A 23,898-nucleotide genomic window follows, 5' to 3' on the forward strand; every position below is an offset into this window, starting at 1 on the left:
ACAAACAAATTGTGGGTTGTCGAAGCAGCAAACAAATCAGCACTGAACATACTTGTAGGAAAAACCCTGGCTATGACAAAACAAGATGGACGTGTTCCGGTAAGAGTACTCAATGAGTTCAATTCACCACTCAAACTGACTAAAGGAGCTATTTTGGGAAGATGCCAAGAGGCTGAAGTAGTTATTAACTGTGAACAGCTCCAGGAACACGTTTCAGCTAGTAATACTAATCTTTCAAATGACATCACGGCATGGACGCAGGGGCTGGAGGAAGCATATCAGAGTAAGGCAAAACAACTGCTCCTAAAGTACGCGAACATATTTGACCAGGATGGTTCTAAACCAGGCCGCACCAACGTTGTGAAACATCAAATTGACACTGGAGATGCGAGGCCGATCCGTCAAGCTCCACGTAGTGTTCCACTGGCGAAGCGGCAAGTTGTGAGTCAAATTATACAAGAAATGAGCGACAGCGGCGTCATCGAACCATCAGCTAGTCCCTGGAGCTCACCGGTAGTACTTGTAAAGAAGAAGGATGGAAAAATGAGGTTTTGCGTGGACTACCGGAAGTTGAATGACGTTACGAAAAAGGATAGCTACCCATTGCCAAGAATTGACGACACTCTGGACTCGCTCTCTGGTACGAAATGGTTTTCCACACTGGACTTGAAAAGCGGCTACTGGCAAGTGGAGGTAAAGGAGGAAGACAAAGAGAAAACAGCCTTCAGCGTCGGAGATGGTCTTTGGCAATTTACAGTGATGCCTTTTGGACTTTGTAATGCACCAGCTACTTTTGAGAGACTCATGGACCAGGTACTGAAAGGACTACATTGGAAAACATGCTTGGTGTACCTGGACGACATCATCGTATTGGGCAAGAACTTTGATGAACATCTTAAGAACTTGGAGGAAGTTTTCCAGAGAATAGCTGGCGCTGGTCTGAAGTTAAGTCCCAAAAAGTGTGCGCTGTTTAAAAAGGAAGTCAATTATTTGGGTCACAAGGTAACGACAGAGGGTATCTGCACTGCGAACGAAAAAATAGAGGCTGTAAAGGATTGGCCAAGACCACAGAACCTACATGAATTGAGAAGTTTTCTTGGGCTGTGCACATATTACCGCCGATTTGTACCAAATTTTTCCAGCGTAGCCCATAGCCTCCATGAGCTTACAAGAAAAAACAAAGCTTTTGAATGGAAGAAGGAGCAAGAAGTGGCTTTCCAAACATTGAAGGAGCGTTTGTGCACTGCCCCAATGTTAGCATATCCGATTCCAGGAGCAACATTTATTCTGGATACAGATGCGAGTGGATATGCTATAGGAGGCGTTTTATCACAACTGGTCGATGGACAGGAGAAGGTAGTTGCATATTACAGCCGTTCGATTGGAAAACCAGAGAGGAACTACTGTGTTACGCGGAGAGAGCTGTTGGCATTGGTAGACTGCATTAAACATTTTCACAAATACCTCTACGGCCAGCGATTCCGTGTCAGGACAGATCACGCAGCGTTGAAATGGCTTCTGCAGTTCCGTAATCCGGAAGGACAATTGGCACGGTGGATCGAGCGACTACAAAGCTACGACTTTTCCATTGAGCATCGGAAAGGTAGTACCCATGGAAATGCTGATGCAATGTCACGAAGACCATGTAGTTTGGAATGCAAGCACTGTTCAAAAGCCGAGGCTAAAGAAGACATTATAGATGTCCGGCTAATGAATATAACATGTACAGATGAATGGGACAAGGAACAGCTAAGAAAGTGCCAGCTAGAAGATGCAGATCTGTCACGTGTTATGCAAGGGCTCGAACGAAATGAAAGACCAAACAGAGAAGAGATGTCAGCAGAGAGTCCCATTGCGAAGTCATATTGGGCACAGTGGAACAGTTTAGAATTAATATCCGGTTGCCTTCATCGAGTATGGGAGAGTGAGGATGGTAAATACAAGAATAAACTGATAGTTGTTCCCAGAAAGAGGATTCCTGATGTGCTCAGCGAGCTGCATAATGGTCCAAGCGGAGGTCATCTTGGAATCACGAAGACGCTCGAGAAGATTAAACAGAGATTCTATTGGGTTGGTTGCCGTCAGTCGGTCACTGAGTGGATTGCGAACTGCGAGGTTTGCAGCAGAGCGAAAGGGCCCAGAACACGAAGTCATGGCCAGATGAAGCAATATAACTCAGGTGCGCCATTTGAAAGGATCGCTATGGATGTCGCCGGTCCATTTCCTACTAGCAACGGCGGAAACAAATATGTACTGGTAGTTATGGATTATTTCAGCAAATGGCCAGAGGTATACCCAATCCCAAATCAAGAAGCGGAAACGGTAGCAGAAGTGTTTATAAACAATTGGGTTGCAAGGTATGGTGTACCAATGGAGTTACATTCTGACCAAGGCAGGAATTTCGAATCAGCTGTGTTCCAGGAAATGTGTAAGTCATTGGGCATTCGAAAAACACGGACAACTGCATTGCATCCTCAATCCGATGGTATGGTAGAACGATTCAATAGAACATTGGAGGAGCACTTAAGGAAAGTAGTGGACAAGTACCATAAAGAATGGGATACCCGCATACCATTATTCTTGATGGCTTACCGATCAGCAGTGCATGAGACAACGGGCCAAACCCCTGCAAAAGTAATTTTTGGCAATGACCTTAGACTGCCAGCTGATTTGAAGTTTGGGATAGATGCCAATGCGGAGAGAAATGTCAGGAAATCCACTAGTGATTTGGAAGAAGAGCTAAGAGAAATACATGATCTAATAAGGCAACGAACAAAGATTATGAGTGACAAGATGAAAGCCAGATACGATAAAGCAATTAATTCAGAAGGTTTTCAGGAAGGAGATTTGGTGCTGTTATACAACCCACAACGTAAAAAAGGTTTGTCCCCGAAATTGCAGTGTAATTGGGAAGGCCCATACAAAGTTGTAAAACGAATCAACGATGTAGTGTACCGCATACAGACCATCGGTAAACCACGAACCAAAATGAAGGTGGTCCATTTGGAAAGGCTAGCAACATTTAGATCGAAAGATTTGTCTGATCGGGACGATCAGACTTAGGTGGAGGGCAGTGTCACGGATATTAGCATCACTAAATTATCCCATCACTAAGGCGATGCTAAGGCCATGCCAAGCAGTATTTACGTTAATAATTAAATCAAGTATACACATATATAAGGCAGCCCAGAGAGATGTCATACACAGATGCATTTAGTTATATGCCTATGTGCGCGCGAGAGACTGTAAACTACAAACATTCACATCAATAATTCAATCTTTATGTATCTACATAAACGAATAAATAATTGCGTCTACACATATGTACGTATACGAGCAGCGGAGCGGCAATGCACAAACACATGCATATATCTTATCTCAGTGGTCACAAGAGAGGGCAATAATTTGTGCACGTAGTTGTGGCTGGCAATTTTGTAGCCGAAACAACTAGTAACTTCTGGAAATCGAAGAGCCTAGAAGTATGCAGCGTAAACTATAAAAGCGGTGCAGGCGAGTAAGAAGTAATTCAGTTTGATTTGAGTTATCAAGCAGTTGCGATTAAGACGATATCTAGCGAGCAATAGCAGTATTATTTTGAATAGTAGAGTTTCATTGAGCTATCAATCAGTGTGGTTATTAAGCAAGCTATTCGTTGCACAGTTTGAGTGTATTGTGAAGTACTTTAATAAAGGCCATTTTGCATTATTACAAATTGGAGTTATTTATTCAACAGTTTAGTGATTCGAACTTAGCAGAGGATTGCAAATAAGAGGATTTGCAAGCAAATTCGTTACAATAGTTTTGAACTTCGCGGCGCGTCACTTCACTTTTCAAATAGAAATAACAATATTAGTCACGAAACTGATTTTCAATATTTTCAGTTGCAGCCCATTCTCAATTTCTTCTCTCGCCACACTTGATTGTTTCGAACAAAGTTTGTAGTATAAATGTTTGACATAACATTTTAAATAGAGAACTTCTAAGTTATAGAAAAGTAAAGAATCAAATCGCGGGAAGTTAATTTACCACTGGAGTAACTTTAAATGTAATTCGACAAGTTTAATTCTCGCAACACTTTATTTTGAAACGATTCCAAAACAACTCAAACTTTTATGCTGTCGGAAACATCAACATTAAGAAAGGATGTTTTTTATTATCTTATTAGATTTGTTCGCGTGAGTGAAAATTCGTAAAAACTTTAACAAAATGTTACTAACTTTGGAAAAATCCTGTTCGTTCAAACAAAACTTTTGCAACAAGAAGGCGCAATTTTGCATTTCGCTTGGAGGAGAAGTTGCAAAATTGTACCCGATAAATAGGTGTGCCGGTATAGCACAATTTTTTGCAGTGTTGTGCACAGAAAATTCAAAAAAGGATTTTTTCGTTTTGTATTGATAACTGAAAAACTAGTTTTTTGTTGTTTTCCCAATTTGTGTGTTTTTTCAATTTTGTGGTTTTCTTATTTTGGTGTTTTTTTTTTTAACAAGTGGCACCATCGTCATAAGTACAACGTAGAGAACGCAGTGAGTTGTTCGCTGTTGAAATGACTAGTGAGATCAGTTGTGTTAACAGAAAAATCAGTTAGATTGATTAGGAATCTGTCAATTTTACAGAATTTTGTTAACTTAAGAGCGACAATTTATCTTCTGTTGAAATGACTAAACTAATTTGTTCGCTTGGCAAAGAACTCGGTCGAATTAACCATAATTCTATCAATTTCACCGAATCTCTGTAAAAACAACAGAACCGATTTGTTGATTTTACGAGCACCATTTCCTTCAGTGTACGTTGATACGCACGAAAAGCTTTGAGGGTAGGCGCGCTTGGTTGTTTGTATACTCGTTTATAGAAACCTTAGCAGGCTGTGTATGTTTTATATGAGCTTCATTGCTTTGGCTTGATTGGCGCTACATGAAAATTAAAGTCAACGATCGAAGAATGACTTTGCACAAGTGGCAACTTTAGTGGCAGCGCGTTTATAACGATCGCGCAAATGATCAAGACTTGCTTGATCAGTGATCAAGGGGCGAGACGTTGGTCATTAAGCATAGAATGATATATGCAAGTATGTAAAGCTTTTGTATGGTTAGATTGATGCGATGGATAGAAGTAACGATGAATCGATCAACGATCGAGCGTTCAATGAATCGTTTGATGAGCTGCTTGAATGTTGGGTTGATCAAAGTGGTGGCTGGCTGGTTAAAGCAATTGCATTTATGAGTGCATATATAGAAGTATATAAATATGAGAATATCTGTACCCGTATGCTGATAATGTGTGCAGCTCTAAAGACCTCATACACTTCATACTAACTCAAATACGAAGCAAAAGTAGAAAAAAATTCTAAAAATTTACTACTTTGTAACTTCGCTGCTCGTGATCAATTGGTTAGCTGGTAAAATGCTTGCGCGTGCCGGGTGAGTGAAGTGTTTGGCATATTTTCAGCGAGATCTTTGTGTACCTAACAACAACAATGTAACATCGCATACAGCGCATGCTCATTTGCCGTTGGGCTACAGTTCATTGCACATTCGCATTGTTCAACTCGATGCAGCACTCAAGTTGGCTTATGATATGAGGAAAAAAGACAAGAAAAACAAAACCACGAGAAGAGAATAATTTGCAAATATTATTGCATGATTTGATTAATTCAAGTATGATTTTGGTTAAAAGTTTTTAAGCTATTTCCGGTTTTTATAGACCATTAAGGCTGGATAAAGCCGTTTTAGTCGATAAAGCTATTATCTTTTTTAAACCATAAAACTAGTTGCAAGCGCAAACGCTTGTGAGCTTGGAAAATGGCGGATACAAATTGTTTTATGGCGGTTGTTGTTGTTGTTTTATTTACGATAAAGACAATCCCCGAAGGTTTTGGGGTATGCCGGCTATATATCAGATACGTTCCGGTAACAAGCACCATTAAGGTACTAGCCCAGGAACGATTAATATGACCACATTAAACCCTCTAGTCCATCCCGCCCACCACAACCTTGTTCCATAAGGAACTTGAGTCGCCAGAGCTTCGCCTGCTAAATATGTGTATGATACATTCATATTTGTAAAAGAATTCCACTATCGTAGACGAGGTTGACAACTGGTTTTCGGAAGCTCTGAAACTATACAACTTTGTATTGAGCTTATCAATCCCTTTAATCCGTCGGCGGTCATATGGCTGATTGGACGCAAGTGCTAGTTTTTACATCAGTAAAAGGCTGTAGCTATTGAGGAACGTATTCCAGTATCCGAAAAGCTAGTTGATGAGTAATTGGGAACCAGGAAGCGTGTACTCGCAATTTCCTAGGCCGTTGGGTATAATGTTACGCCAGATATCCCAAGGGAGATCAAGATTTTCCACTGAGTTGGGAGGTACACCCATTCTCTTTCTCTTTTTTTTTTGCCAAGAACGGGTGTCGAAAGGAATTCTTTCTTAGCCGGGGCGTCTTCGTCCGTTCGTCCTCTATTCGTTGCACAATGTTTATAACAAATTAAGGTTCATACATGTCATTATTACACTTCCCTCTTCCTAAGAACCTTCTCTCGAATACTCCAAAGAACTATCCCGGCTATATGCGGCACCGCTAAGCCATAAATCAGTACAGGTATGATGAGAAACTTACAGAGCGTAATTTTGGTTCGTCGAAAACGATTTTACTTTTTAATGGACTACTAGCACATGTTGGCAAGAAAGATTCTCCTTTTGATTTCTAGGCTGTCATTATATTCATTGTTATTGCTAGTTCGTAGATAACCAAAATCGACGTAGAACTTAGGCTTAAGTTCCCTATTTAGAAAAAATATATAACTAAGTTCGTAAATTTACACCGGCAGCTTTGGAACACGCTACCTTGTGAGATCTTTGCTGAAGACATGGGATGGCTTGTGGAAAACATGTTAAAATCTCTTTGAAAGCGTTAGCCAAGAGTGGGTCCTTGTCAGAATTTTTGTGTTTTGCTTGTGGGAGTGCTTCGGATATGGGCAGTCATTGCTGGGTATGAATCCGGTACGCTCCGGAACATTAGAGTCTGTGGATTTTAGTCACATGAGCTCAGTTCAGACTATAAATCTGCAAGCTGATAGACAAAATATAGGTTAGGTTCGGACAGCTCAGTCGTATGAGATAACTTGAGTTTTAACGTCTACAGAAATGCAATTTAGAGAGCTCTTTGGGGACCGCCTCTCTTGGCTTGATCTACTGTACACAGAATGTCGAAAAGCCTGATAGTTAAAGAAAGATCGAGCCTCGTGCTTTATATTAGGTAGAATAGAACACTTGCGAGGCGATTCCCATTATTTTCGTATGTCAACCCAGGCTTCAGTTTCCTGTTGTTGTGGTAGTGTTTCTGAAGATTTCTTACTGTATCTACTGGGCACTTAGAGCACTTAGAGCGGTCCTTTGCCGGATATTGATATGGCGCGTTCCGAAGATTTGTACCACTAAGGTACTAGCGCTATCATATTTGCTTGACATTCTTACCTTACAAAGGACCGATTGTGAAGTATGGAAGTGTTGGCGCCTTTTGTTTGCTCTGAGAGGTGAGAACGTGACTGTCGCAGTTGTTGTTGTTGTAGCGATAAGGACACTCCCCGAGGACATACCACGTCCTTTTATTGGATTTTCCGGCAGAACTCCGTAGGCCTTCTCTCTACTAACTACTTACTGACTTTGAAAGAAGGATGGACAATGCGTCTTGTAACTCCTTCGTCGAAACTCCAACTCCGCCACTGCAATTTATTATGATGACGTTTGTATTGAGTGAGAGCATATCTCCTCTTCACAAACCCAGTCGCTTCTCGAGTATCTGCTTGAAGCTTGAGGTCAAATTTCAGGGAGGGCGGTAATTAGTGTAGTGCTATGTCTTTACTCGAATGTCTGTTTTGAAGTCGCCTCTCAAAACTCTCCATAAAACCCGCCTCAAAATTCCAGTCAATTTTAAGGAAGGCGAAAATTAGTGTGGTGGTATATCTTCTCTCGAGAGTCCGTGTTGGACCCTATTGCGTCCCGTTCCAGCACCCAACCTATCTTAGCCTTAAGATCGATCCAGTTGCAGTTAAACGAGTTTGGAGCCCCAGCGGTTATTGGCCCATGATTTAGTGCGCCCGTCTACCCCGATCTTAGCGCTTCTGTCGGTTCTAGACCGGCCTATTTAAATTATTTAACTAAACCATGGCATCACAGGTAACAATCACGCTTATCAATATTCGTAATCACAATTCTTGTCAGAATAAGACAATTATCTTTGGCGATCAGAATCAATGAGCGCTTGTGTTGCAACGAGTTAGCATAGCTCATTAGCCGCTACTGCGCTATCTTTTGTCTCATAAATCACAGTTTAATGGGTTCATATTATCAATGATAGATAGTTCCGTGATTCTGGTTAGATCCGCTGATCACTGCGAAACTTTATCTGCGATTTACTGTGATCTCTCAACCTCTGTGTCTAAATCATTGGTACATGAATATCTGCTAACTCCAGTAAGGTTCCGAAAGCACAGAAAACCTGATCCATTCAACGTATGTTCGTAATTTATTAAGAGCTCAAAGGATTTTCGGAGATTCGGAGACCTCCTCAGCTATCTCCAAACCGTGCTCACAGTTTTGAGTTATTACCGCACCCATATTTGTTTGGCTCGTTTTGAATTGTGAAACGTTTATCGAAACGAACTTGAACCTAACTATAATGGGAAGTCAAGTCCAACTTTCACTCTGTTATTAGAGTTAGCTGTTAGGATTAAGACGTAGGAAGTGCGAGTTGGGGCAGGAAGCGATCGAGCACGTTATGTGCTCGTGCTCTTAGCTCACAAGGCTAAGCATACCGCTATAAAGAATGGCACAGCTATCAGATCTGGAAGCAGCAAGTAGCAAAGATCCTAGAAAGCTTTTATTATTTGCCAAGAGTATGAAGTTATTTTATAACATAGCTCCTGGTTTCTGATAGAGTTTTCCAGTATGTTCATCAAGCAAACTTCTGATAACACTATGGACTCATTCAGCCTATGTGAGGTCCTCACAGACCAGCTAGTTCAACCTAATCCAACTTCGCCAATTTCAAAAATCTATCTATTCACTTCGATCTCTGTTTCACATTTTTGGAACCTCTATCCTAATAATTGTCTCAATCTTCTCAGGGTAAAAGTTCTTGAAAACTGTGGTAGCACATTATGTGGTGTAAATACTGTATATGAGGCTTACAGAAGTAGCAACTATCTTTGTTGGAGCTCAGCTAACATTTTAAGGTCATTTTTTGGACTTCTAAATGGTTTTATTCGGTAGCAGTGACGGGTGAGTGCAGTGAAATATGGCTGTAAGCTTTCATAGAATTCTTGTCGACTGTTTTTTCAATCTTTTCAATAACTCTTTGACGATGTTTGGGTGGTCTGATTTTTGCTGTCGCATACTGGCAAGTTTACTTGCTGAGTTCTCTTACTGCAATGAGTGACGCATCCAAACTTGAAGCTGAGCTACTCAAAGTCCCATTGATCAATCATTAATTAAGTACATGTTTTATACTTGACAGTTCTCAAACAGTTTCCACAAAAGAACTTACTTTTTTGTTATTATATTAATTTATATAAAATTCACACTCATTTGCCGTCAACTTCAATCGAATCCTTTAAAATATTCTCTTGTGCTCAACGCGCCATATCAATGACGTGCGAATTCTTAAGGTACTTGTATGTAAACGCTAACCGCCAAGCGTTCAACTCATCAGCCCGCAATTCTTTGTCTGTTTTTGTCTGTTGCCAGTAGCTATTTAAGCAAGCAGCCTGTCGTGTGTCCGTCCGAACCTCTAGCAAAAGACAACAAACTTTTTGCATGATAAGCGCAACCTCAGCCTCAGCATACAAACAGCACAAGAGCAAGGACAAAATCAGCGGGAGGAGTAGCATCAGAGCTCAGAATTCAGCGCTCAACAACTTAAAAGCTCCGCATGCACCCATTTAGGCTTTATAGCGCTGCGGACATTTGTCGATTGTAGAAATATTTATTGATGTACTTACACACACACACACAATAACTTATGGCCAATATGTGCACAATCTCGTGGCACTTGATGTGCGGTTTTATTTGTTTTCATTTATTTAAATCAGTGATATACTCGAGCGCGTTAAGGACCTTAGCGGGTTGTGAACGACTTATTTCGAATTCAATTTTGTTTCGAATAGAGAATACAATTTTTGTCGTTTCGCTCGATGATGTGGTGGATTTTGAGCTTGGGCGCTTAGGACTTGTGAGCTCATGATACGACTTAGGGTTTTGGTATACAACCATACATGGCTACCCTTGCGGGAGGATTGCATGTTGTGTTTCTTCAGATTGGCTTGACAAAAAAGAAACATTGAGAGGGACTTGGGACTGCGGTCAGCTGATCAAGCTTTTGTATATGTAGTCGGATTTATAAGACTGAATGTTGTCGCCTATTTTTCAGACGGATTTCTCAGATTTAATACTTATGAGTTCATGCTATCTTACCTGTACTTACCACTTTGGATCGTAGTTCGTGAACAGATTACTTCAATATCTCGAATCTAGGGCCTTCAAAGTGATCGCCTAAACGCCGACGGCCTATCGTGAGGAAATTTCAAGACATCCTTCACAACCTTTTGCAGAGATAGCCTGGTACCGTAAAGAGCGCAATAAAATTGAGCGTGATCTTTTGACGACGAGGTACAAGGTCTCTGTATTATAGCGGAGCATAACTGATAGTATCGCCCGGAGTTGAGTACTTTAGTGTTGTACTTGATAGCAAGCTTCCTAACAGCCTAATATAGAGGGCAGTCATAGAAAAGCCTTGGTTACCGCGTACTGCTTCCGTGGGATCAAAACAAAACGCTGGAGCTGTCTGTTTCCTAGGGTGATACCCTTACTGCATGATATGGTGGTTCGAATCCTGCCAACTAGCTATAACAGCCAATAACACTAAGCTTTTTGCACTTTTTCCACTGCGATATACGATATCCCTATATTCTGGCGGAGTATCGCTAGTACTATCGGACAGCGTTAAGTAGCTTGGCATAGTATTTGAAATAAAGCTTCCTCGAAGCTTAATACAGAAGACAGAGCTAGGAAAACCTTGGTCGCCGTGTACTGTTTTCGTGGGCCATTGCTGGAGCTATCTCTCTACCCAAGGGTACCACCCTCTGCTCCTAATGTCAAAAAACACGAGACCGTGCAACGAATAGAACTGATTGCAATCTGTGGGACTCTTGGTCCAACACTAACTCTGGCTTTGAACGCATTGAACATAGACATTGCGCAGTCCGTGCTGTAATTAGGTTTCTGGCACAGGATATAGACTTTCGAAACATGGGTACTCCACAATTCTTATTAGCCTTTCTTTCAGCCACAGTAAAGCATATTATTTGCGGTAGTTTCTGCTCCGCCTATTACCTTTATAAGTCATATACCTTTGAAGAAAGATTAGAATGGAGAACTCATCTGGAGGTATGATGAACTTCTTTACAAGTGAACCCCCACTGGATGGGAACGAAAGACGGGCTCTGTCGGGACCTTAAATTTAGCCGGAAATTTAGAGCGCAGGCACGGGATGCCATTCAATGCATCATGAGTTAGAAAATGTCTTCTAGGTCAGTAAAGCGCTGGACTTCAAAAGGTTTAGAGATGTCAATGTCACTTCGAGCTGCTTTTTGATCGAAATCATCTGGGTGCCAGGGTATAGCGATATCCGTGTCATACGGACGGTTGTCGATAGGAAGTTGTGAGTACCGCTGGAGTTTTGCATTCTACTTTTGAAAATTGGATTTCGGATGAGCTAAGGAAGCGCTGGGCTCACACACACTCTGTCAGGGTTTCGAGATCCTTCCAGCGACTATCAATGCCAACCGCTACTCGAAACTGCTAGGCAGGTAAAGAAGTGAAGTCATTTAGCATTGGCACCTCTGTACACCACTGTACTGGGCAATACATACTTACAATAACATAAATTTATTTGCGCGTGCAGCTTGTCTTCTTCCTCTTTATTACTTAAACCTTTATTTTTTATTTGCCAATTTTTCTCTTTTTAATATTATTATTTTTATTGCAAATATTTCTTCGTTTGTTGAATTTTATTTTTATTTTTATTATATTTGCTTATTTATTGTATTTATGCATGCAACGTTCGATTGTTGGTCATATTTTCTCGCTTGCTTGGTTGATGCTTGCCGTTTGTTGTTTGCTGATTCTTAGCGGCTACTCTCGCTTGATGGCTCTTTCGCTGTGTGGATGCGGCGCCGCTGCTCGCTTGATTGGTTGCTGTGCTGTTGTGCTTCGCACTTGGTGTAAGTCCGTGTACGCTTCATTGGCAAAGGTCATTGCTGTTGACGCTTGACCGCTGACGAACAATCAAGGCGTGTTGTTCTCCCCATTCGATCGCTGATTGTTTCCATCTACATGTTGTATTGTTTGTCTGTATGACTGTATATCTCTTGTGGCGGTCAGCAGCCATTGGTTTCGCTACTCAGGGACATTATTCGTTGTGTTTATTGTTGATATTAAGTTCTTTGTAGTGATTTCAACAAAGTAGTCTTTATTTTCTGGTGCCTATAGGTATTTTTTTCTGAGCCGGCGCGACTTCATCCATTCGCACAACATGACTTAGCCAGTGCTGCCTTTGAGCTCTTATTCATTGTTAATGTCTCCGAAAAGCTCATAACTACATTCCCATTATTCATACAGCTGGCAGCACAGGCAATAGCACAAATCTTTCTGAGAACTTTTCTGTCAAATAATCCAATCGGGGATCTCTTCTTTCTATACCGTTAATGACTCCGATTCAAACGACAGCACAGATATGATTAGAATCTTATAAAGTATGATTGTTGTTCGTTGCGAGAGTACTTTATTTTTCAGTTTCTCACTCAGTCCAAGGTAACACTTGTTGGCAGCATCATTGTTCATATCAGCCAGCATTTAAAGCTCCTCACAGTCACGCCATCTACCTTGCATCCTTCTGTGCCGACTGGGCTCGACATTCCTCATCGTACCTATAATTTTTTCCGAACTCAAGGAAACCATTTTGGTATATACAGTGTCGTTAGGTAGTGTATGAGAAAAATGTTCGTAATACTCGGTGAGATGGAAGATTACTCTCAGTGCGCAGGTGTGAGAGCCGACTGGGGATAAAATTCACTGTTTTTGTTGTTGTTGTGAAGTGCTTCACCATCTAATAGGCGCGACCGATCACGAATTGTCATCAATATCCAAGTCCAAGTAAACTTTGCTGTTTCAACAGGGCTGGACCATAGTGAGAGGAGTGTTAGAGGCGTTGGTTCAACATTACAATTGAAGAGATGGTCGGTGTCATACTTACAATCGTATTAATGTCGTCGGGTTTTAGGCGTATTTTAATTTTTTTTCGACAAGTTATTGGTTTGTTGTCAACTTAATACCGGTTTGTTATCAGCGAAGTATAGACGAACTATCGATTTGTTATTGATAACAAATGCTGTGGAAGGGTCATCGGTTTTTCATCGACGAGCTATCGATTAATATCAAAAATGTATCGATAGTTTTACTATTTGCTATCGAATTATTATTGGAGTGTAACCGATTTGTTATCGATGAATACAAGTTTTAAGTCGCTCAAAATTCGCATTGATTTTTGAAAATTTTTTTTCCAAAGTGGTTTTCAGACTTTCTTCATATCAAAAAACTTTCACACTTTGTATGAAGTATATCTAAAACCCCCTTCGGAGAAAAATTTTAAAAATTAATGGGAATTTTGAGAGACCTCTAAGCTGTACTTTGTCTGACTAAAAGTGATTGGGCTACAAATCTGCATAGTCAAACAAATTCAGATAACTTCAAACGAAAAGTTCGAAACATTATATTTTTTCGAATTTTTTCGAAAACGATTCTGATATACATATTATCTCTGCTGTGGTTTAACTGCAACGACTGAGCAAATCCTATTTAATTGAAGAAAATTTGTTTTCTTAACGTATACCTGGATGTTTGCACATCGAACTTTACTAGTACTTCATACTCATGGCCCTGTTTTATATTGTAACGAATTTTGGGAAATTCCTGATTATTATGCACCTTTGAATCGCTGAACTGTCGACTCTATCGGTCTAGACTTTTCATGAACATGCCTTCTAGAACAGTTGTATCTCATACTTGGCTAATTTGGCAATATGCGTGTGTATGTGTGAGTAACAACTGCTGCTCTTAACTGATAACAATGTGAGGTGTGATTGTTTCTCTTTCTTCTTCGCTGTTATCTTCCAACTACATATGTATATGTGAAATAATCTCTCTGCTTCAAGCTGCTGGCTTGCTTTGATGTGTTCATGTACATAAGTATGGCTGCTTGCTTTATTGTTCTTGTGGATTTATTTATTAACAGCGTAGTGATGCATAGAACTGCTAATATTCGCCACAATATTTTGTTTAAATTTCGCTGGCATGGTCTAATAAACATCCATCTAAACTTTGAATACACATGTTTAGTTTTTTTTGCTTATTTCATCCAAAAATGCACGCCGAATATTTAATACAGATTGAACATTAAGTTATATGCTTTTAATTTTCAATCAATTATATAATATAAAAATTTGCATACGCCACGCGAAAATGGACATGTTTTAAAATTTATATTTGTTTTTTATTTTTTTGCCAAAAATTTTTTGTCAAATCAGATTAATTTATTATAGGTGGGAGCAGATGCTAAATTTTTAAGAGTATTTAAAATCAAAAATAGTTAACTAAAAAAATTACATGCATGCAGGAAAAAATTTAAACATTGCTCTTGCTTCAATTTCGCAATGAGAAAAATAAAAATCCAATTTTTTTTTATTCGAACAATGTTTAGCGTAATCATCGCTTTCGAGTTTGCGTTGGCGAATGCCTGAATAATATTCGATATAAAAATAAATTAATCAAAGTTCAGCGTAAATGATTTACGAGATTCATGCAGATTATTTATGCTTGTGTGCGTGAATTTAACAACATTTTTGTTGTTTTTCTTTTGCAATATTTGGTAATATTAAAGCGCTTTGTATTTTAATACGTTTGGTTTTTTGTTACTTTTTTTGTTGTTTTTGTTTGTTGTTAATTTATGCATAAAATATGGGCGTGCTTTTGTTATGCGAACAACAATGCAATAAAAATTAACAAGATTTTTTCATTTGCGTAATTTTTGTACCTTAAATTTTTTTCTTTAAATATTTTTAATACCCAAATGAGCAATTAAAAAAGTGTGCGGTTTGAATACATTACAGTTAAAACAAGTAAGAAAGTCTAAGTTCGGTTGAACATTATATACCCAGCTGCGCACTTGTAACGCTGTTGTTGTTTGCTGCGTAATAATACATATATGGTTCTATTCTGAACTCATTTTCGTTCAATAGAAGCAAAAAGGATACAGAGGCTACCACTGATGAACTTGAGCGGTTAAAAATGCAATTTAGCAGCTGTAGATTAGGTTAGGTTAGGTTAGGTGGTAGCTGCCCTGATAAGGATAGCTCACTTGGACAACACGAAGGTCCGTTGTGATGCCACATACATCAAAAATAACGGTGACTTAGATCTAGCTACTTAGAGAATCGTTGAGTATCAACGATAAAGCTCCGAATGATACCGATCTCAACACGACCGAAGTACTTTCGCCTAGTTCTGGCAAAAGCTGGGCAATCAAGCATAAAGTGATTTGGTGATTCCACCTCATCATCCTCCATACAGCTGCAGCAGGATGGAGTTTCCAGTATATTAAGAAGTACCGCATGGGTACCCATGGGACAGTGCTCTGTCAAAACCTCAATGACCATTGATAGGTGAGCCTTAGTGAACCCAATTATTTCAGCAGACCTCCTGCCATCCACTTTCGGCCAGAAAGATCTTGCTACCCTGAAAGACGTGGTGTCCGCCCAACGTTTGCTGAGCTGACTCGAGGCCCAGCTACGGAGAAGCAATCCACAGGTGGCCAACGGAATCCCGAAATCCCTACATCCATCTTCATCCGGTTCAGTTGTACCTATACGGGCTAAGAGATCCGCTTGACAGTTACCCGGGATATCACTATGGACCGGAACACAGATAATCTTAATTGTAAAATAATTCGATGCAATCGCAAGCAAGGTCAGGCCCTCCTCGACCACCCTCGATCGCACTGTAGTTGAGCTCAGGACCTTGATAGCCGCTTGGCTATCAGAGTAGATGTTACATTCCCTAACCGTAGTAGCACTGGATAGCATTCCATGCACCGCATCCTTAATCGCAGCATCTTCCGCTTGGAATACACTGCAGTGATCAGCCAACTTAAACAGGCGGCTTACATTTAGCTCTTGACAAAAGACCCCCCCCCCCCCCTCCCTCCCCCACCAAACTTTCCGTCCAGCTTCGACCCATCCGTGAACAAGTTAGCCGGTCCCATACCCCAGATAATTCCTCTTCCCCACTCCTTTCTCGGTGGAATGACTGGGGTGAAGGTTGTATAGGGACAGCTGTAGCTATGAAAGAAATATTTATGCCATATTTCGCTCGGATTCGGAGGTTTTTGTTCGAATTATGGCATTAAATGTATTTTGGAAAGAGTAACAAAAAAAGGGGCGTATCAATCCCCATTTTCAAAATTTGTTCAAGTTTTGTTCTTAGCTCAACCATACCACTACTGAGGTAGAATATGACTTAAATGTAGTTCAGGACTTGGCTTAATAATGACTTCTCTGGCTCAGAATTTTTTGATCAAAGTCTGTTTCAAACTTATCGAAAGGATAGAGGCCCTATCAAAACAGGGCGTCTCAGAGGCGGTGGGGTGTTAATTGCTGTAAGGCGTTCTCTTCTCTTCTTTTGTGCCGCTTTCTAATGATGACTCTCTCTTGGACCAGCTTTGTGTCTGTATTACTGGGCCTTCTGGCAATTTATTTATCTGCGTTTCTTACATTCCGCCTTTCAGCACAGATTTGCTGTACTTTGCTCATGTTAATAATATATTTGACCTATATGAATATAATGTTGATAGTAATTTTTGCGTCCTGGGAGATTTTAATCTCAGCAAGGTTGTTTGGTCGAGATTACTAGAAGATGATATCTTAACACCTGCTAATGTTCATCATGCCCATGAGATTAATTTCTTAGACACCCTTTTTAGTGCCAATCTAATTCAGATTAACAGTTTCGTGAACCAGTTAAACAATATTTTGGACCTAATTTTTGTCGATGACAACCTCATAACTCACTTCACTGAATGTGTGTTTCCTATATATAAATCAGATATGCATCATGTAGCACTATATTTATCTATTGAATTCTTCGACCTAGTGCCGAAAAACAATATAAATAATAATGAGCGCGCCTATAACTTTTAGGAAACTCTCTCTCCTACCAGTTAAAGTTCACAAACTACCCTGGTACAATACTAGGTTGAAAAAGTTGAAAGATCAAAGAAATAAGTATTTTAAATTATACAAGGATACCAGCGATACTGTTTTTAAAGGTCAGTATACTTCCTATATGACGCAGTTCAATGTTCTTGATAAGTTTTTGTACAATAAATACGTTTCTAGAGTTGAAGATGAGTTGAGAGTTAATCCTAAATCTTTTTAGAACTATGTTCGTTCAAAGAAAGGTTGTTCTAATATACCTACCTGTGTCTAATTTAATGACATTTGCTCCAACAGTTTGGTCGATTCGGCAAGTCTTTTTGCTAATTTTTTCAAATCTACGTTTGTTGTTGATGCCGATAACTTTGATAACAGGTATTTTACTGATAGCCCCAAACCTTTAGACTTTGGGTCTCTGTCCTTGTCTGAAACCGATATTATCTTGGGTATATCCTCCTTACAGACCTCAATCAAAAATGATATTGATGAATTGTCCTCTTTTTTATTTAAGAAGTGTAGTATTTTTCTTTGTGTGCCACTGTGCCACATTTTCAATATTTCGCTATCGTCTGGAGTTTTTGTCGATCGTTGGAAGCTGGTGTCTATCACTCCTATCTTCAAGTCAGGCAATAAAAATGAAGTAAAGAATTACAGGCCAATATCCAAACTGTCAACATGTTCAAAACTTTTTGAAAAGGTAGTTAAAAACAAAGTATCATTCGCCATAAATAAAATAGTCGATCCATGTCAGCATGGTTTCATTGCGGGACGTTCGACTGCTACAAATCTGGCTGTTTTCTCGCAGTTTTGTGTCTGTGCGTTTAAGGATGGATGTCAAGTAGACACCATATATACGGATTTTTCCAAGGCTTTTGACACAGTTTCGCACAAATTACTTCTGTGGAAACTTAAAAATATGGGCTTTCACTCAAGCTTTCTGTCGTGGCTGAAGTCCTATTTGGAAAATAGAATATCTTTTGTTGAAATCGAGAGAACTAAGTCTTATGAATTCTCAGCAACTTCGGGTGTACCACAAGGTAGCATCCTTGGTCCTATTTTGTTCTTAATGTTTATTAATGATGTTGGCTCATGCATAAACTATTCGAATTATTTGCTTTATGCTGACGACTTAAAACTCTTTCGGAGAATCTCCTGTACTTCTGATGCATTGCGTCTGCAAGAAGATCTGAATGCTATAAATAATTGGGCCTGTCAAAATAATCTGCTACTCAATATTAGTAAATGCTGTCACATGACGTATACTAAGTCTACGAATGTGGTTTCGTTCGCGTACTCGATTTCAAATGTAACTCTTGCGTCAATTAATGAGTTTCGCGATCTTGGCGTAATTTTTGACTCATATTTTACTTTTTGTAATCATGTAAACTTTCTCATACCAAAGGCTTATACCAACTTAGCTTTCTTGCGACGATATGCCAAGGATTTCAAGGACCCATATACCAGAAAAATCTTATACAATGCCTTAGTGCGTTCCAAGTTAGAGTATGCATCAGTCATCTGGAATCCCATATACTCTTCACACTCTTTAAGAATTGAAAGAATTCAGCGCAAGTTCATAAAATTTGCTCTTCAACCTCTGCACTTTGTTAATCCCCTGCCACCCTACAATGCAAGATGCATGCTTATCAATGTCTATGTTTATTTTTGACATAATATCAGGTGCCATTGACTGCTCAGAACTACTTGGACAGTTGACTTTCAATGTCCCTAACAGAGCTCTCCGCTTTCACAGTATATTCCGCGTTGAAGTGCTGCGTTCGAATTACTTCAGTTTCGCACCTCTTCTAAGAGCTCTTGTAGAATTTAATCGCCTATCCAGAAGCCTTGACCTGGACTTTGCCATGCCAAGGTTTCTGTTTAAGGCACGCATTGAGTCCTATTACTTATCTCAGTAAACCTTACTTTAAAATTGTTAAACTAGTACTAAGTTAACCTGTAATCTAGTCAGTAAGGTTGTTACCATTTGACTTAATAAACATATGAAATATGAAAATATGAAATATGAAATACCATAGAGTCATTGCATTTGTTAAAGTTATACCTTTAGGAAAAGTGGGTGTGGTTTTTAAACGATTTTGTTTATCTTCACTCAGTCTATAAAGTTTGGCAAGGATTGTGTCTGTGCCAAATTGTATCATTGTAATATCTTTAATGGCTTTTGATTTACGGCTTGTTTAACCTGCACATTTTCTTCTTCTAAATGTGGGTGGTGCTACGCACATATTCCAAAATTTTTTAGAATTTATGTTTTTTCGTCATAAAAACTATCCCACTGCCAAATATCATTAGCTTAGCTGCATTAGTTTTGTAATTATATCTCAATATTTGCTCAAGTTATCGTGTTAACGGACGGGCGGACATGGCCTTATAAATTTTTTTTTCGATACTGATGATTATGTTATATGGAAGTCTATATCTATCTCGATGCCTTTATACCAGTGCAACCAACCGTTATCCAATCAAAGTTATAATACCCTGTGTACAAGTACAGCTGGGTATAAAACCAAAATATTTGCGTTTAAAATAACATCACAATTTTTTTTAGATATGAGCATTTGTAAACTCATGTAATGTTTGTAATACTGTTAATTTAAATAAAAATAATCTTTCTCGTAAGCAAAGTTTAAAATGAAACATATATGTCAATGCTTTTGTTCTCAATTTGGACTAATCCCGTACTAAAATTTTAATGTTTGCCAAATGAAGTGATTCATGTTGTCAAAATGTAAAGAGAAGTTGAAAGCAACGTTGTTCCAGCCATGTTTCCAACTCGTCAGTACCAAAAGCTCAATACCATGTGAAATCTGTTTCATTTAAGATCCGATACAATAGGTTGGGCTAGATTAAGAGAGCGTGCATAGGAATCTCACACACTTCCACTCGGAGACATTTTTGTCCATTGTGAATAGCCTCAGTGAGTGCAAAACTAAAATGTACTTACTGCGTATATCTTTTTTAAGGCTGCTCCCTTTTCTCCAAAAAATTCAGTACAAAAGTTCCCGAATTTTTTTTTTTTTTTTTGTGTATGGCTGAATAATACAAATTTAGGGGCATATTATGTGTAACGCAACGAGTCGTATTTTGTCGCGTGAATCAGAATTCGTATGATATAAGAGCATTCAGTACTAAGAGAATTTAAACCTGATTACCTTTGAAAAGTGAACGTGAATGCGAGTGATTTCAACGTAAAGCGTCTCGGCGTCATACATAAACTGGTCCTTAGTTTTTCTAACGAAAAGTCACATTCTTTTTTTAAAACAACATGAATCAATGTCTGAAAAAATAAAAAAAAAATTATTAAATCAATTTTCAAACAAAGATAGCTCGCTTTATCAATAAATTTTGTTGGTTACTTATCCCGATAAGTCCCTCCCTAAATATTCTTAGTAACTCATATAAAAAGCTAGCATGAATTGTATGCAATGGAGTCATTGATGGACTCATAGGTTCAAAAAAAATACACCGCCAATATGATGGCACAAACTTGTTAATCAGGTGGTCTCTTTCTAACTCTATTTAATATATTGACTAGTAATTATTTTATTATCGGCTTATTATCGATAGCGAATAAATATCAACGAGTTATGGATTTGTTATCGCTGAGTCATCGGCTTCTTACTGGTTTATTATCGAATTCTAAAAGACTGGTTGCATACGTATTATCGATTTTATAGTGAAGTTTTATCGGTATATGTTTCAAAACAAACAGCGCACATTCCGATTAAAAAGTTATGCATTTTTGATATCAAATCGAGAACTTTTTGATAACAAATCGATAATTTTTCTATATAAAATCGATAAGTTTTCAATTACACACCGATAACAAATTGGCAACACTACTATAACAAATCTATAACTTTCGATAGCAAATCACAAACTTTTTGATAACTTATCGATAAACTTTCGATGAATAATCGATAACTTTTTGATAATAAATCATACGTTTTCATTGAAATTTTGATAACTTTTGAGAAAAATAATCGATGATTTCTATAATGAATGAAAAATAAGTTTATAACAGATCATTCATTTATAACAGATACTTCATCTTGTTATTGTTCACCGCATTATTTTCTCCATCCAGGCCGGAGAAGGTAGTCGCTTTTTAAGGCCTGTGATATCATCAGCATACGTCAGAAATGCACGCTTTGCAATAGATTATCCCCATCGCGGTGTTGATCCGCCGCTGGAATTATCTGCTCCAGCATCAGGTTAAGAAAACGGTACAAAGCTCGTTTGGTTTCAAATAGTTTGGGGAGGCTCTCCCCAGTCTTGACAGTGCCAATGGCATAAGCTATGCATGAAAGGGGCGTGCCTTTCTTGAATTTAGGAACCTCCTATTCCCTTTGCAGGAGAGATGGTGCTTTAAGATTATTTTGCCATAGCTCATCTTCACGATTAGTGAGTAACAAAAGTCTGGTCGGCAATAGACTTACCTAGTTTGGTGACACACAGAGAAGGCACAATAGATTCGTCGCTGGTGAGCTTTTGTCTTACTTTCAATGCGGGGCAACAATCGTATGTTTGCCTATTCTAGTTTATAGTAATAGTAATAAACCCGGCAGACGTTGTTCTGCCCTAATTTTGGTATATCTGCATAACCTTTAAGAAGTTTTTACCTCTTACGCACCCTCCCCATCTCTCCCCCTTTTCCTTATCCTTTTATTCACTCCTCCCTCTGCATTTATCTTTCTTTGCATCTCTTTCTTCCTCTCCGCCTTTTCCCTCACATCTTTTTCGCTCCATCTATCCCGATCTCCTTACATTTCTTCAAACTCTATTTCTTTCTCAGTCTCTTACATCTTCACTCCTTTCTCTTCTCTCTTGCTTTTCTTATTATTCTCCTCCGCCGTCGTTTAGGTGCAGCATTATGTTGGAAAGCCCTGCTGTAATGCGTATCGCGACATCCGACGTGTCCATCTTGCCTTAAAATGGTCAGGACATTTTCGGTACATGTGCTCTCAAATGCGGCTGGTCCTTAGGTCAGCGCTCAAGCCGGTTAAAGATTTGGTAAATAGTTATAGGTACATGTCTGTATATGCTCCACGACAGTAGCATCTCAAAGTGTAACAGCAGAAACACTGCTTGAAGATTATGTGAGAACACAACAGAGTAGCTGCTCTACATTTTGCTTTTTTAAGCCATCTGGGTGACAGATATTCACTACAAAGCGTATACCCTCAGCCCCCCCCCTTAAGCGTTGCGCGTCCTTTCTACAGTATTTCATTTTCAGAATGGCAAAAGCAGTTACTTTAATCAACCTCATTTATATTAACTATTTTATATATATGAGTGCGCTGTGAACAGATCACTCAAACCTTTAAGAACTAAAAAATTTCCATTTGGGTTGCTTTATATTTTTTTAAATATTATTTACGAGCAGTGGCGTGGAGAGATCAATCAGTGAATGCGTAAGCAATGCGTTGTCATTGTGGGTATTTTTATTTTTAGGTGTAAGTATACATACTACATACATACACACATATGTACATGTAAATATATGCGTGTCTCGGGATGTATTAATTTTTAGTTCTATTTTTAAATGGACTATTCCACGTCAGTTCAACGATGTTTTGTTGGTGGCTCATCTATGTTTTCGTAAAATTTTTTTAATACCCATAATTGCTGTTATTAAATAAGTACTTTCTTATGAAGGTCGGGGTCATCTAAGCTCTCGACAAAAATATTTTTTTCTTTAGGTTGTCATCAAAACGAAGAAAAGAATTTTTGTTTTTTTTTTTTGTTTACATACATTTTCAGTTTTACTGCTGCGCTTTATTTCATACGAAAAAAAACAAGAAATTTTTCCGGATGAGGAGCTACTCCGGCAAGCAAAGGTTAGTTTCCAAATACACATATGTTTAAGATACTTTTCGTTATTTTAATTAAAAACAAGTAAGGGTGTCTAAGCTCTGATGTAACCGCACATTATATACTCAGCGTGAGTTTCAGTTGTACATTTGATTTCAGATAAATTACTTTTTTGAATTTTGTTACAAGGGATTTATTTTTACTGAGGCTCTAGAAATGTTGTGTAATGCTTGATTGGATAGGCGCGTGGCAATGCCCATTGAAAAAAATGTCTTCCAATTGCCCCTTAAAATAAAATTTGTTAAGTGAAATGCGAAACTATTTTCCGCTAAGATATAGCTTATTATTCTAGTATACGACCCTTTGAGAAATCCTTTATATATAAAAGTGGGCGTGGTCCTTAACCGATCCCGTAAATTTTTACTAGAAATATTTCCTGCTATAAAGAAAGTATGTGTTCCCAATTTTATTACGATCCGTTAATTTTCTTCGAGTTATGGCTCGTGAAAGATTTTGTTTGGTCAAATAAAATAATAAAAAATTTTTTTAAGTTAAACGGTTTTATTGAAAACAATACTTACGTTAAGTTATAAGATAATACTAAAATCTAGAGAATAATTAGGTACTAGTCATCACACTCCTCATCAATCTAGGGCCTTGATTAGACAATTAAATAAAAGCGTTGGACGCATCAATTGTCTATTGATAACCATAAGTAAGACCAACTGAACCTTAATCAGGTTA

The 23,898-nt window shown here is 38.7% G+C and overlaps 1 protein-coding gene across 1 annotated transcript in view; it reads left to right on the plus strand.

The window, feature by feature from the left end:
- Tsen34 (tRNA splicing endonuclease subunit 34) overlaps nt 1-23,898 on the plus strand; it is a 430,166-nt gene that overhangs the window by 339,754 nt on the left and 66,514 nt on the right. Inside the window, exon 5 of the mRNA XM_067757265.1 lies at nt 23,104-23,180. Coding sequence (XP_067613366.1) covers nt 23,104-23,180 — 77 coding nt within the window. The remainder of the gene's footprint in view (nt 1-23,103; nt 23,181-23,898) is intronic.

This window comes from Eurosta solidaginis, chromosome 5 (assembly GCF_040869045.1).
Source record: "Eurosta solidaginis isolate ZX-2024a chromosome 5, ASM4086904v1, whole genome shotgun sequence".
NCBI classification, from domain to species: domain Eukaryota; kingdom Metazoa; phylum Arthropoda; class Insecta; order Diptera; family Tephritidae; genus Eurosta; species Eurosta solidaginis.